The 10,273-nt window shown below is 40.5% G+C and overlaps 1 protein-coding gene across 28 annotated transcripts in view; it reads right to left on the reverse strand.

Moving 5' to 3' along the window:
- mycbp2 (MYC binding protein 2) overlaps nt 1-1,810 on the reverse strand; it is an 80,491-nt gene extending 78,681 nt beyond the window's left edge. For all 28 annotated transcript variants that reach the window (XM_078940051.1, XM_023950833.2, XM_023950842.2 and 25 more), the window contains exon 1: nt 1,080-1,810. In XM_078940051.1, the coding sequence (XP_078796177.1) occupies nt 1,080-1,354 (275 nt within the window). In that variant the 5' untranslated portion in view covers nt 1,355-1,810. The remainder of the gene's footprint in view (nt 1-1,079) is intronic.
- Nucleotides 1,811-10,273: the final 8,463 nt, after the last annotated feature.

Raw genomic sequence — 10,273 nt, forward strand, 5'->3', positions numbered from 1 at the left:
CTTTATTTCTACAACAACAGACAAAAGGCTGTCTGTGTCAAAAATGAGCAAAGAACAAATGGACAGTTGGAGGTGGGAGGCTTGGTAACAAAACAAACCCCAAACCGCACAAATTTGTATTCTTGAGAATCGAAACGGCCAAATAATTTAAATAACAGTGAATTATTAATCGTATTGTTGTTGTGAAGGGGGAATGTTGTCATAAAGATGCTCAAAAAAAGAGGAAAAAAAACTGCCTGTAATCAATGACGTAACTGTTTACCGCTCGTGAGTTCATCCCTAGTATCCTAACCCAAACATGGCTCGTGACATTTTACAAAAACCCAGTGTGCCATAATAATCCGGTTCGTTTGCAAGTGTAGAGCTATTCCCAACTCTCCATTCCTCTAAAATAAAAATAGTAATAACTTGAAAGGGAGGCCAGAGAAGAATTCATTGTAACGTTTGATAATTCCAGCTAGCCGTGACGCCGTTGGGCCTAAACCCAAACTTTTCATTTCAGTCTATACGCGAAGTACAAGGTGCTGTTAAGCTAACCTGAGAAACCCAGCAAATAGTTTAGAAAAGAATAGCATAAACCTACAGCTTCGCTTGTTTGTATTTTAGCTTGGTGACACACCACTTAAAGCTACTATTAAGACAGTTTAATTAACTTCTTTAAAATGCAAAGTGTCTGCAAGATGTTATCAGTTTAGAGGAAAAGTCTATTGTATGCACTTGTTTACATGTTTAACACCAAAAGCACGACTTAAAACGATGCTAGTCGTAATTGTGCCATAATTGTGAAGCATCGCATCGCTAGCGGTGACTGCTGCTTCCACAAGCTAAGGAAGTCAGATATAAATATGTCAGATAGCGAAATTATTAAAAAACACAGTTTCAATTCAACTGCGTTGTTGTATTTTTTTAAATTTTGCAAACAATTATACTTGGTCAGGTGGTTAATAGGACAAATGGATAAATTATTAAATAGCTAAATTGGCATGCTAACATTAGCATACTGCATAGCAAGGGTTAGCTTAGTACGGTTAGCCCTTCAAATGACAGAGCAGCTCCTGATAATCATTTCCCCCACTCACCTTCCTTGGTTTAATCCTTGCTCCTTGTCGTTGATGGCAGTGGTATAAATCCGTCTGTATCGTTCCGCAAGGGCTCGTCCTGAGAGTAATAGCTGGTACCGAGTCCGACAATCAGACTGGGCTCCGGGTATAGGGCAAGATCCCATCCCCGAACCGATGGTGGGCACATCGGCTCCAGCTCCAGAAATGACCCTGACACCCAGCCCCATCGAGGGCGATAAGGAAGGCAGAATCCCTCCACCGGCGGCCGCCGCTGCCGCAGCAGCACACATCATCGTTTTGCAGAACAATGCATATAGAACACGCTGGGTATAACTCCGCCAGACAAGATCTAGCTTATCAGATGCGATCCGGTTGTCACCAAACCCGCCACATGTCACATCATTTGTTCACCCCAAGCAGCAGGAGGAGGAGAGAAAAAAAACCCACACAACAATTAGCATCCACGGCTTTCGGTTCTTAAACGCAGATGCAGTTGTTGCCGATTCTGACAGTCACAGTGCTGCGATGGGCTTTCAATCCGATTCCAGCTCAGCCAACGCGCTCCTGAAAAAACCTTCTCAGGCCATCGCCACAAAAAAAAGAAAAAAAAAGAATTCTAGAAGGCGCGACTCTTCTCCAAACCAATGTCGCTTTTGTTTTTCATTCGTTCCTTGATTATTTTTTGAGCCCCGAGAGGCAGCAACCTCAGCCGAGCTGCCATCTTAACTCCATCATCCCTCCCCTCCCGGGCGGAGCCCTGCGTCGCTGCCAGCATGCCGGGGCAGTCATGCTGAGCCGGGGCTGATTTATTCACTCAGATGCCCCCTGCAGAACCCAGTCACAGTTTCATTTACTTCAGCATCACATCAATATTATATTAGTGGACATTCATTAAAAAAATAGATACAAATAAAGCCTATTTTGTTACGTTTAAGGAGATCCTCATTCTTCCAGATCGTGTTGTTCCAGGAAAATGTTCCAAAAGGAAACTAGAGTTTAAGATTATGTTTGGAAATCTCCAGGTCAGAACAACTGAGATGCAGGATCACCTAAACAAAACACAGAAGAGAAGAGCCACAGAGAGATGCAGAGGGATGACTATCATGATGGACAAAAAGTCTGAAGTCAAATTAAAAACTCAAAACATCTTACCAAAATGTACATCAAATAGCCAAGAGAGATACAAAATACTGTTAAATAGGAGTGTAATGAATAACTGAATATTGGATTCTTACTCCCAAAATCCAACTAGATTTATCTTTGAGGCATGTTTTGTAATCGAATCGATCCATACCAGTATAAAATCATTCCAAAATGAAATAAATAATTTATAATCAATCATCATCCCTTTTTTTTACACTCACTCCAGCTAGCTTAGAGCCCCTCACGTCCTCACTCTAACATTAGTGGAGCAACAAAAATGGCGAGCAATAGTGGAGCTATCATCCTGCCGAACAGTTTTAAGCCAAATGTCAGCCCAGGCGAGGCAAATGAAGACATTCATGTATTTGTCTGCACGTGGAGGCATCGGAATGAAGCAGAGCAGGGCGTGGAATGGGTGCCGAAGGAAGCACCTGCATCACTGCTACAGGCTTTTTCCCAACAAAATGTTTTCATCTGCTCCTGAGTCACCTCAATCTATGTTCAGAAATGCAGTCTTAAGCTTAATTTTCTTTGTATTTGTCATCCATCATGAGAAAAATGCCAGAAGAACATGTTAAAACACCAAAAAACCCAAACGGTTTTATCCGAAAATTGAAAATTGTCTGAAAAATATGGTAAGGTTCACTTTATTTGCTCTGATTTACATTTAGTTGGTTCGGTTTACCATTTTATAGTTGAGAAGCTCTAACAACAGTCTTAATGTCTATGTTTATTTATGCCCCCAAACAACATGTTATGCTAATTATAACAGAGGCCTGTTCACCCCCAAGAAAACAGAGCTGAAATTGTCCACCAAGTTTTGAAAATTGGAATCAAGCGAGTTAAAACAGGGCAGTAAAAACTGATAGAGGGATTCATAGCAGACAAGAACATCTTTTTAAAAAAAGAGCATGAATACCTACATTTCTGTGCTAATCCTTTCATCTCACTATCCATCCATGCTTACTGCAGTGATCCCAAATTAGCACACAGAGATGCTTTGTAGAGACAGAGCCTCTGAAAATAGACTTGCACTCTGAAAAACTTTATAAATATCCATCACAGGAGCCGAGGCCTGCTGCTCCCTGGTCTGCCTTTTGGCCTCAATGTGCTTTCCTTGAATACAATAAATATTGTGTTTTTCTTGAACAGTAACACTTATCGGATGAGTGGGGGACAATTGTATAGATGGTGATGTGTTCCTATTGCACTTTCGCATATGGAGTGCAAATTGTTTGCTTTTTCACTTTTAATTAAACTAAAAGAAAACAAAATCCAGTCAAGAAGAGGGTTGCTCGGAAATACTCCAGGTGATCGTGGCCATAAGCAAAAGAAATCTGAATCAGGTGAACTTTTTTTATAGACATCTTTCAGCAACCGGTTTGAGATTTATCCCAGAAGCCCGTAAAGGAGGAAGAGGAGAGCCCCAGTGATATCCTCGGACCAAGGGCATCTTCTCAGGACAGGAGGGCAGAAGAGGAGTCTCCATGGGATTTGCTTTGTATGCACCTTTGGGGAAAAGGGCATCCCACTGCCCCCCTGAAAGGAAATGATGGTGAAGACTGTCACTGGAAAAAATGTCCCCAATGAAAGTGGGTTTTGTCCCAAATTCAGTGATTTTTCTGCATTTGGGTTCCGCAGTGGTGCACTCACAGTCCCTCTAAATTGTATCTTGTACTATTGTAAAAGTCTTTCTAGTGATCTTTTCATGATTACAAAGTTTTTAGCCAAAATATTTTTAAAAAAAATGTCGTTTTGTAGGACATAGTTTCTGCAGAGCATCAGTAGTTTACTAGAAATTTACCTCTGAGTTGTGGGCTTGACCCTTGCCCTCATTTTTCATCATCCTTTTCTTTACACTCTTTCTCATTAGCCTATGGCCCCTCACACCCCAAACCTAACATTACCGGTGCAACATAAACGGTGAGCAATATTGGAGCTATCCAGGCGTACAGTTTTGAGTCAGATGTAATTTCGGACAAGGACAACAAAGACGTACATGGATCTATTTGTCTGCAAGTGGATGCATCAGAATGGAGCGTTGCAGGGAGACTGTGGCCTGCTGATTGTACTTTCTCACTGCTACAGGCTTTTTTCCAACGTCATTTTTTTTGTCTGCTCCTGATCCATGACAATTTGAATACTGAAATACCCAGAAATGCAATTTTAAGCATGTATGAGAAAAATGCCATAAGAACATGTTAAAAACTCAAAGAGCACATAGATTTGTCATGGAACATTTTCATCTGGAATACTTGACCTGTCTGCTCCACTCAACTGAAAGTGATTTCATGAAAACATGGACCCCTATCTCCGCTTTACCAGTCTCACTGGTTCCATACTAAACAGTGTAATTGTTGACTAACTTTATTTTTGTTATTATTATTGTTGTTTTTTTCTATTTTCATTTGTTTTTATTTATTTTTTTAATAAGGAACTTTATTTTGGAATACACTTCTGCAAAAATGTACGTAATTGTGGACCAGTGTTGTGCTGAGCGATGTTTGAGTTTGTGAAAAACTATGCTTAAATGACAATAAAAATATATATTAAAAAAAAACACACAATTTTCCTCAGGGTGGGTCTTTGAAGAAGGGACAGTCAGCAATCTCTCTCTTATACAGTCAATGAGGGCAAACTCAGGAAGCCCACAGAGATGATTGAACTGAAGCAATCAATGTAAAAAATAATCTTCCAGAACATAAACTGTCATTGTGGTCTTCACACAGGGTTTTCAAACAAAATGGTGTAATTTGAGGCTGCAGCCGCATCCAGGCACTGCTTTGTGAATCTCTGACTGTTTCAGTTCTGTCCAGTTGCATCACATAAACTGGGGGGAGGGCTGGAGTTTTCTAGGCCAAGATGAGACCACAGGTCAGGAAACAAACATGAGCAGTTCTGGCAAGAATGAAAGTTGTAACTAATACGTCTCAGAGCTGAGGCTGGTCCTGGAGGGCAGACACGCTGTCTTCGGTGTATCACTCATATTATTTGACATTCCAATAATACAGAAGTAACTATGTAACTACAAACACAACAGTATTAGCAGCTACTTTCCAGCTTTTGTTATCATTGCTCCTGGAACATGCACCAAAAAAGGTTTTAATTGGGATTTATTTATAAAATCATTTTTGCAAACACAGAAATATGCCTTTATTAATAATAAATTAAAATAAAAATAAAACAAAAAAACAATAGTAAAAAAAAGGGTATTCTGCAATCTGTCAGGTCAGAAAAAAGAATAGCAACATATTGGAATATGACACACCTTAGAGCAATACAGAAAACAGTTTAGAACATAATAAAACTTAAATTGTTTGTTAAAATTGTTATTAAACCTGCATATACAGCATGGTTTAACTCAATCTGCTCTTATTACCAGGTATGGATGTTCTTATGTCTGTAACATTTGTAGCCTCATGTTAAGGAAAGCTGCTTTCACACCGTCACTGTCTTCTGCCTCTGATGAGCCACAGTCCACTCACTGTTCTGTGTGAAAGAAGGAGCCGTTCTGCAGCGCTGAGTGTACATCAACAGATCTCTGTTAAATCTCTGCAGACGGCCGCAGAGGCAGAACAGGTGCCGTTTGTACGGGTAAGATGGTGTGCCGCTACAGCCACACGGCGCTGCAATAACATATGATCAATGCCACAAGGCCCTGTGATAAAAAAGAAACAAATCTTCGTATTAACAGGAAACAGACAGTTTCTGACCACTTTTTTCTGTTATTTTTATCATGTGTGTGCAAAAGAAATTGCACAACATGAAAAACAGTTTGACCTGCAAAGGCTTCTGAATCTAGATTGCAGGTTTGTTTGGTTTCAATTGGAGTTTTTGCAATTTATTTTTCAATACATTAAAAGCAGAATAAAATATTTAATGAAAAAGTGAGAATCATCCGGATTTCATTTAGAGACAAATAAATGGATAAATAAATAAAAGTAAATCAGATTGAATTAGAAGAAAGGAAGGATGTTTTTCTTCAAAACAGAAACTCTAATAATACTACAGACAGTGATACCCATATTGGCTAATCAGCTCCCAGCTGCAAATCAATGGAATAGGCTGTTTTATGACGCCAGCTCTAGCAGCTCCGTCAGCACTTTTTAAAACAACCTACAGAGAGATTTAAAAGCTGCTGCAGTGCACACTTCCTGTGACTGTCTATTGCAAGGTTTTCATTGGTTGGTTTTTATATTTTTCTATGACATTTCTTTTTGTGCAACATTTTATCTAAGGTGTGTTTATGTGTGTCTGCGTGTGCAATAACCCCCCACGCCCCCTCCAAACACAAGCTCCTCCCCCATTTCAGAGCCGATTGCATCACTAAGCATCACACCCCCAATGATGTAATTGATACATCAGATTAACTTTTGATGTCAAATGATGTCACATGACTTCAAATGAAAACATTTGATGTCAAATGATGTCATATGATTTAACATTATCTGTCATGAGTTAGTGTTAAAAGTTTACAAATAGGAGCAAAAACCTTGAGATTCTGATCAATTGTTGCACGCAAGTTTCGTATATCGCAAAGAACAAAGTACCAAGTTTAACAAGTGTCTTTGTTTACAAATAACCTTTGCTGTCAAACTGATTAGAATTTTCAATAAAAAGTATCATGGAATCATCAAGACACCGTTCTGTCCGAAAATCCCTAAAGAATTTTCAACTCAGCAATTTGGATTCTGTTGTGGAGAACGAGTCCACTTTTGAATTTGGGTTTCATTCTACTTTCATGGACTGGGATGACATTGACGAAGACAATGATTACTCTCCCCCCCCTTCTGATGATGAAGAGGAATTTCCTGAGACTCCAGAAACTCCTTACTATGATTATTCTCCCCTTTATAAAAATGAGGAGGAAGAATTTCCTGAACCAAAAAGACAGCAGGATTGGGAAAACCCCAAGCCAAAAACCTGCCCGCAAAACCAAACCTTAGGGTTGAAACCCTTAAGTATTGCTCCAATCGTCTCCTTTCGCCCAATTGCATTCTTTCCTGTGAAGCCGGTGTCTGTCCCTAAATCAACTCAGCCTGAGGGAATCAAACCTTTGGGAAAGGGAAAACAAACTACAACTGCTTTGGATGAGCCGACTTCAACATCTGAGTCGACCTCAGTGGAGAACGCAGAAGCACTTCAAGTAGAGAACACTGCTGTGAAAAGTGAAGTAGAGTGTCTGAAGGAGCTTCTCCAGCAGAAAGATCAGAAGCTGGCGGATGCTGAAAAGCTGAAAGCTGATCACTTTGAAGAGCAGATGAGCCACAAGACAGAACTTTTACCAAAAGCTGAAACCTCTTTGAGCCACATGACTGAAGCACAAAATAAGCTGGCTAAAGAAAGAGAAGAAAACACCTCCCTCAAGCAAGAAATGGCTGAACTAAGAAAAGCTCATGAGGAGGATAAGGCCGCCACTGAAAAGAAGTTTTTGGAATTGCTCTCTAAAAATGAGAAGAGCATGGAACAGTTAAGAGAAACTATCACAGAAAAAGAGACCATCATGAGCAAATTTGAAAAGGTCTCCAGGACAAGGATCGTAAAACTACTCGGTCAGATTGACGACCTAAAAATGGAGCAACAGAAGAAAGATTACATGCTGCGGGAAGCTGCTGGGAAAGCCGAACACCTTGAAGAACAGATGAGCCAAGAAAGACAGCAATGGCAGGAAGACAAGTCCTCCGTCTTACAAGAAATTGCTCATCTAAAGACAGCTCTGAAGGACAAGGAGACTGAGGTGACCAAATCTAAAAGAGTCTCCAAGAAAAAGAATGTCCAACTACTCCGTCAGATGGACGACCTAAAAGCGCAGCATGAGCAGGAACATTTGGACCTCACCAGCCAATTGGAAATGCAGAAAGAGTGTCTTCTAAACTACCATGAGCTGACATTAACAGAAGCATATAATCAGCTGGCTAAAGAAAGAGAAGAAAACCTCTCCCTCAAGCAAGAAATGGCTGAACTAAGAAAAGTTCATGAGGAGGAAAAGGCCGCAATAAAAAATTCTAATGCAGCCTCAAGTGGTGAGATCTTCAAGCTACAATGTCAGATTGAGGGACTAAAACGGGAGCACGAGAAGGAATTTACGGGTCTCATCAACAATTTTGAAAAGGAGAGAAAGGATCTTGAAGAACACTATAATAGGAAGTTAAATTCCCAAATGGATCAGATGGAAGGCGAAATAAAAAGATGTCAGGAGGAAAAAGACTCCCTGCTGGAAGAAATTGGTGAATTACAAAGAAATTGTGAGAAGCATAAGGCAGCATGTCACCGAACTGAAAATAAGGAGATGGAAAAATTACAAAGAACCATCAGAGAAAAAGATGCCATCATAAGCCAGTCTGAAGTCATTTGGAGCAAAAAGCTGGAGCAAAGAGACCAACAGCTTGAGACAATAACACAGGCCGCTCTCAAGAATAAAATGGACCTCAGCAGGGAAATACACCTGTTGCAAGAAAGGATTGAACAAGAGAGGATCAAAACAAATGTAGCCAAACTCAGCTTTGACCTGAAGGTAAAGGAGTCCACCAAATTAAGAGCTGCTTTGGTCCAGAAAGAACTGGAAGGCCAGAAGCAGCTGGAACAAGAAAGACAACAGCTGGAAGAAGAAAAGTCCACCCTTTCACAACAAATCGCTCACCTGAAGAAAGTTGTCAAGAAGAAAAAGACCATCATCAGAAAAACTCAAGAGGATTTCCAGGTCCAAATTCATCAACTACAGCAGCAGGTGGATGAGCTGAAAGAGAAGACCACAAAGAAAAGTGTTGGTCGGAGGTTCCTGAACCTGTTTAGAAGGTCTAGAAAAAAGGACTGAGTGGACCTCGACCACAGCCCCCCCCAACACAACGACCCTGGGGCGGTTGTGGTGTAGCGGTAGGGCGGTTGACCCCTGATCGTAAGATGCAGGTTCAATTCCTGCCCTGCACGCCCTTGTGTCAAAGTGTCCTTGGGCAAGACACTGAACTCCACCTTGCCTCTGGTGGAAGGTTGGCGCTAGATGTCAGCAGCGAGCCGCCACCAGTGTGTGAATGTGTGTGTGAATGGGTCTGTGACTGTAAAGCGCTTTGGACCTTCAAAAAGGTAAAAAAAAGCGCTTTATAAGTATACGCCATTGACCCCACACACACCAAGCCCTCACACACACTAAGCCCCCCCACAGCCCTCACACACACTAAGCCCCCCCCCACAGCCCTCACACACACCAGGCCCCCCCACAGCCCTCACACACGCTAAGCCCCCCCACAGCCCTCACACACACTAAGCCCCCACCACCCACACACATTTAGGCTTTGACTCTTTTAACACCTTAGATGGAGTTATGACCGTCCAAGAACGGCCAAACTGTAGGAAAAGCTCCAGTGTTAAAGAGTTAAACATTTAATTATTGTTGTGTGGGTAAAAACTGCTGTGGCTTTTTGTATATTGTATATTTTTGTATATTGTATATGTATATTTTAGTCTATTTTTTATTTTATTGTTTCAAAGGTAACTTTCCACGACACCCCTTTTACGCCTAGTTAGGTTTTCTTTAACTACTTTGGTTCTGTTTTACTTTTTATCTTAGTTTTTATTTTGTTTGGTGATAAAAAAAAATATTTTATTTTAGTGATAGCACAGTTATATTTTTGTCATAGGTTAGGCAAGTGTGTTCCCCCCCCCCGCCCTCCTTTTATCTAAACAGGGTTTTCTCCAGGCGCTCTGGTTTCTCCCTCTGTCCAAAAAAAATCCCCCCAAACTCTAGTCCCCTAATACTTAGAATAAAAATAAATAAAATGAAATAAAATAAAATAAATAGCAAACAAAAGCGTTTTTTAACTACAGGGTTTTCTCCAGGTGCTCTGGTTTCTCCCTCTGTCCAAAAAAAATCCCCCCAAACTCTAGTCCCCTAATACTTAGAATAAAAAATAAATAAAATGAAATAAAATAAAATAAATAGCAAACAAAAGCGTTTTTTAACTACAGGGTTTTCTCCAGGTGCTCTGGTTTCTCCCTCTGTCCAAAAAAAATCCCCCCAAACTCTAGTCCCCTAATACTTAGAATAAAAAATAAATAAAATAAAATAAATAGCA

This window comes from Oryzias latipes, chromosome 21 (assembly GCF_053564925.1).
Source record: "Oryzias latipes strain Hd-rR chromosome 21, Olatipes_Hd-rR_3.1".
NCBI lineage: Eukaryota > Metazoa > Chordata > Actinopteri > Beloniformes > Adrianichthyidae > Oryzias > Oryzias latipes.